The 4,395-nt window shown below is 44.5% G+C and overlaps 1 protein-coding gene across 1 annotated transcript; it reads right to left on the bottom strand.

Annotated features, from left to right (window-relative positions):
- Nucleotides 1-3,595: 3,595 nt before the first annotated feature.
- On the bottom strand, nt 3,596-4,072 carry LOC109782210 (senescence associated gene 20-like). Its single transcript, XM_020304397.2, has one exon. It carries the CDS (start codon nt 4,070-4,072, stop codon nt 3,596-3,598), a length of 477 nt encoding a protein of 158 aa, XP_020159986.2.
- Between the last annotated feature and the right edge of the window lie 323 nt (nt 4,073-4,395).

Raw genomic sequence — 4,395 nt, 5'->3', positions numbered from 1 at the left:
TCAAAATATGTTTGTGAAATTTAAAACATGTTATCAAATTTAAAAAATGTTGATGAATTTAAAACTTATTCACAGATATATAATATATTGGAAAATTCAAAAAAATTCTATAGATTTGGAAAAACGTTCACGAATTCAATTATTATTCATGAATTTTTAATTTTTTCTGCAATTTGTCAACATCATTTGAAATTGTGATATTTTATGAAATTCTGATCATTCGGAAAACAAGATTTTTTTTATATGTGAACATTTTTCAAAATTGCAAACATTTGAAAATAAAAAAATCGTAATTTCAAACTTTTTTTGAAGATTTTGTAAATTTGTGAATTTGCGAAAAAACAAAAAAAGGGAAATTAAAGAAACAAAAAATGAGAAAGTAAAAAACAAATGAAAAACGAAATGTGGAAAGAAAAAGGTCTCGCTACTTAACTAGGCCTCAACCCACGTCGGACCTCAGGTGGGTGAGTGCTATCATATCGCTCGCTATGAGCGGTACATAGAATTTGCGGGCGGCAGGTAGCCCGCAACTGACTTAGGAATATGAGACCTACGAATCGTAGGGCCTACAAGCGAAAGTACGCTCCATCACCAGCCACGCATGGGCACTACATATTTGATTATTGGACGTGGAATTTCGAGAGAAAAAAGGGTACATTCTGTGTACGTTCAACCTATAGGATGTTGGGAAGTTAAAAAAACATATATGGTGTTGCTGGCTACTTGACATCGCAGGGAGGCATGACTGGATGGCATGGCAGGTCTCGAGCTCGGACAATGATGCTAGCTCATGGAAATTACTATGGAACACCTAGGTAGCAGCAAAGATGCGTATGTTCTTGTGGCGACTCTCGAAACACTCATTACCCACGGAAGATGTTAGATCACATCGAAACATGGCTTCTTGTGGACATTACGACTCACAAGACTCATGGGGGCACTCGTTGATTGATGTCTAGGTGTATCTGGGTGCTAGACAATGGTGACTTGGCTGACCAGATGTTCGCTACAACAGAGCCAAATGCAAATCATTGGTTGTTCACATCGAGTGATGCATTATGTAGGTTTTGTAAGGCTAGTTGTAACACACAGTGGGCTATTTGGTCAGCGCGGAGCAAGGCGAGTCACAATGGAATATTACAAAGTCCACATGTAGCACATGCATTTATCGGCAGGTTTATTGGAGAGCTTGAAGTACTCAAGGAGAAGACACAAGTGAACACACATCTTGGACCCAGGGGCAGACCCAGCCCAAAATTTCAATGGGGGCCCAAGTGAGAGTGGGGGCACACTTGCTTTGTCAATTGGGGGCCCAACTAGTGGAAACTAAGCTTCAAAGCTGAAAAAACGGAAATTGAGTGGGGGCCTAGGCCCCCACTCGGCCCACACATGGGTCTGCCCCTGCTTGGACTATCGAACAGTGGGCAGAGACAGACCCATACAAGGCCCTCGGCACCTCCACTAGGATATGCAAAAATTGACGTGGATGGGGCGTCTCATGAACAACTAGAGGTGGATCTGCTGCTGCAGTTGTCGTTTCGATGATACAGATAACTATCTTGGAAGCTGGTCTCTAGTAGTAGATGGCATCCTCGATCCTGCAACTTTGGAGGCGATCACGTGCAGGGAAGCCCTGTCTGTGGTTGAAGACCTTTTTCTTCAAAACTCCGCCATCTTGTCAGACTCCAAGCAGGTGGTGGGCGACACCAACGATGGCAACCAGGGCCGTTATGGTTCTATCATTACATAGATTAAGCTATGGGCAACAATGTTTAATTGTAATTTTATTTTTGAAGGTGCGTTGTTAATGGTGAAGCACATAGGTTAGCCAACTACTATTATGATCTCAGTCCGGGGCGCCAAATTTGGTTGGCTCAACCCCACGATCGTGACAACTTTCATGAAAATTCTACCACATGTCACCCATTTTATGATTTTGTAGCAAACATGGAAGCTAAACTAACTTGTCCGGATGACGTTGTAGCTGAGGTGGACAAACAACTGGACATCTATCACTTGTGGGCATACATAATAACTAAAGGTGACGTGCATGCATTTTGCCATGTCGTTCCTTGTTGTGAGTTAAATGTTTCTTTCCAGGCTATTATAGTTTTTCCGGATTAGAAAAAATAAAAAATCATGTCAGTTATTTTGAAGTTATTTTAATCTCGTACAGACGTAAACTTACAATTCTTCATATACTACTAGACATCTCGAAATTTTATTTATGTTATTGATGCAAATTGGATTTGGATAGAAATGTACCTTCTTTTATATTAGATAGAAGATATTGTTTCTTCTAAGGTGAACACTTTTGCACCGAAAATCGAGAAAGAACTGAACTGAGTTGAACGATATTCCTGATTTATTCAATTTATGATGTTCAGTTTAGTGTTTCCATCCCTAGTTGTGTTGTGTTCGTGTGTATCGCCGTTTTCCTCCTACATAAACCGAATTGACCATTGGATCATATAAATTGAAATGGATCTCTTTTTGCTCTAACTTCCCTACTTTGCTGATACATGCAGGCATGGCCCTGCCGCCCTGGGCACATCTATGATGCACGCCCCACCACAACCCAATTCACTCGTGCCACTGCCTCTCAAGATCACTCCATTTGCACTAATTTTCATCCCCAAAAGAACTCCAATCTCTCAACACAGGCGCCTCCCGACATTGAGCTTGGATCAACTACCACAGAATCTAGCTACAACGGTTTTCCAATAGGCGCTCATGTTGGCTTGAACCTTCAGTGACTTGTCTTTCCGTTCTAGCTTTCCCTCCGCACTATCACGACGTTTGTCTTCAACCACTACCAGAATAACTGTCGCTGCCAACGGCCTTTCCTGTGCCGACGGCCCCCGTCAGCATAGATGGTGATATGCCGACGGCCCGTGGAAGGCCGTAGGTGTAGTAAAGCCGTCGGCATATTGCGGTGCCCAGTGGGGAAGACGGAGAAAGCGGCGACCCGACTGCTCAGCGCAGGCGAGCAAGTTGGCTAGCACCCCCTCACGGACGAATAATGCAGAAAACCAGTTCGCCTCTCCCCCAACAATGAAATAACCCACACGTGCGACATGTCCTATTCAGCCCGCAACACGTCGAACGGCGAACAAATGCCTACCCCCCAGCACGCTTGCTTCGGTTAGTTGGCGAGTGGCCCTACCGGGCCTCAATCTGTTTGGTGAAGTAAGAAAAACAAAACAAGTTCCCTGAATTTCAGAAATGTTCACAAATTTATAAAACAATCATGAATTTCAAGACTTATCTATCGATCGTTGTAGGAGCGCGCAACGTTCATGTCCGAATAGGCCCAACTACAACACGCAAAAAACTGAAGAAAAAGTATCGTAAATTAGTGCAGTTACTTGAGACATTCACTCGACAAGAACGAGATTGCAAGTAAGAAGATTAATTCATAAGAAATAAAGCCAAATTTTAGATCATTTGTACATCATATCTTCCTCGGCCAAAACCGGTTTCCCATTATCGTTGCCATAATTCATGGGAAAACAAAAACATACTGGACTTTTTACAACATTTATACATCATATACCTATTTTGACCTTAACAAAACTATATGGACTCTACGAGGTCAAATCGCAAGCACTAGGCCCGGCATGGAGCGGCCCTTGGGCTTGGGCGATTGGCTTTCCCACACAGCCCATACCACATCCTCCTTGGCGGGCCGGCCTAGCTCCCTGACGGTGACGGAGGTGTTGAAGTACTCACGGAAACTTGTGATGACGCCTGCATGGAGGCACCACGCGTGAACCCAGTAGTCCCGCTCCCCAACCCCGGCCCAACCCTCCGCCACCACCCACCCGTCTTCGCCTTCTGTGGTGCAGCCAACCTCCACCACCCACGTTGGCGCGAACCGAAACACCATGTCACCCACCGCCTCACCGGTTAGCATGCTTCGCATATGCTGGCACCGACGCGGCCTGTGAAACCACCAGTCCAGGTCCGCCGCCAGCAATACCGTCACGGCTGCGGCGTCGCCACGGGCCAGTGAGGTGTACAGGGACTCCACCACCTCGCGGTTGGACTTGGAAGACGCGTGCATGCCCATGGTTAATTATTGTGTTGCAAAAATAAAAATGGGTAGCCTAATTAACATATCCTATACTTGAGATGAGAGCTAACTGAGTAAGTGTGTTGAACGAGAAGATAGGTTAGAGATGAAAACTAAACTGAGGGACCTAATTAAGTGTGTGTTGAAGGACAAGGTAGGTGTATGTATATATAGGCTGGTAGGGTGCAACCTGACAGGCGGCCGGCCGTTTAGTAGAGGAAATAGAACTACAGCTATACCCATTACGCTTTCATTCCATGCGAGCATGGACAATCTTTGGTTCGGTGATATCTATGACCGCTATTTGATTTACAATTTTC

This window comes from Aegilops tauschii, chromosome 2 (genome assembly GCF_002575655.3).
Source record: "Aegilops tauschii subsp. strangulata cultivar AL8/78 chromosome 2, Aet v6.0, whole genome shotgun sequence".
Lineage (NCBI taxonomy): Eukaryota > Viridiplantae > Streptophyta > Magnoliopsida > Poales > Poaceae > Aegilops > Aegilops tauschii.
The sequence above is the reverse complement of the archived record's forward strand: the minus strand, read 5'-3'. Positions and strand labels throughout refer to the sequence as shown.

Bases quoted from the DNA above. Each gene is read 5' to 3' on its own strand.
- LOC109782210 (XM_020304397.2), bottom strand. From the start codon at position 4,072: ATGGGCATGCACGCGTCTTCCAAGTCCAACCGCGAGGTGGTGGAGTCC.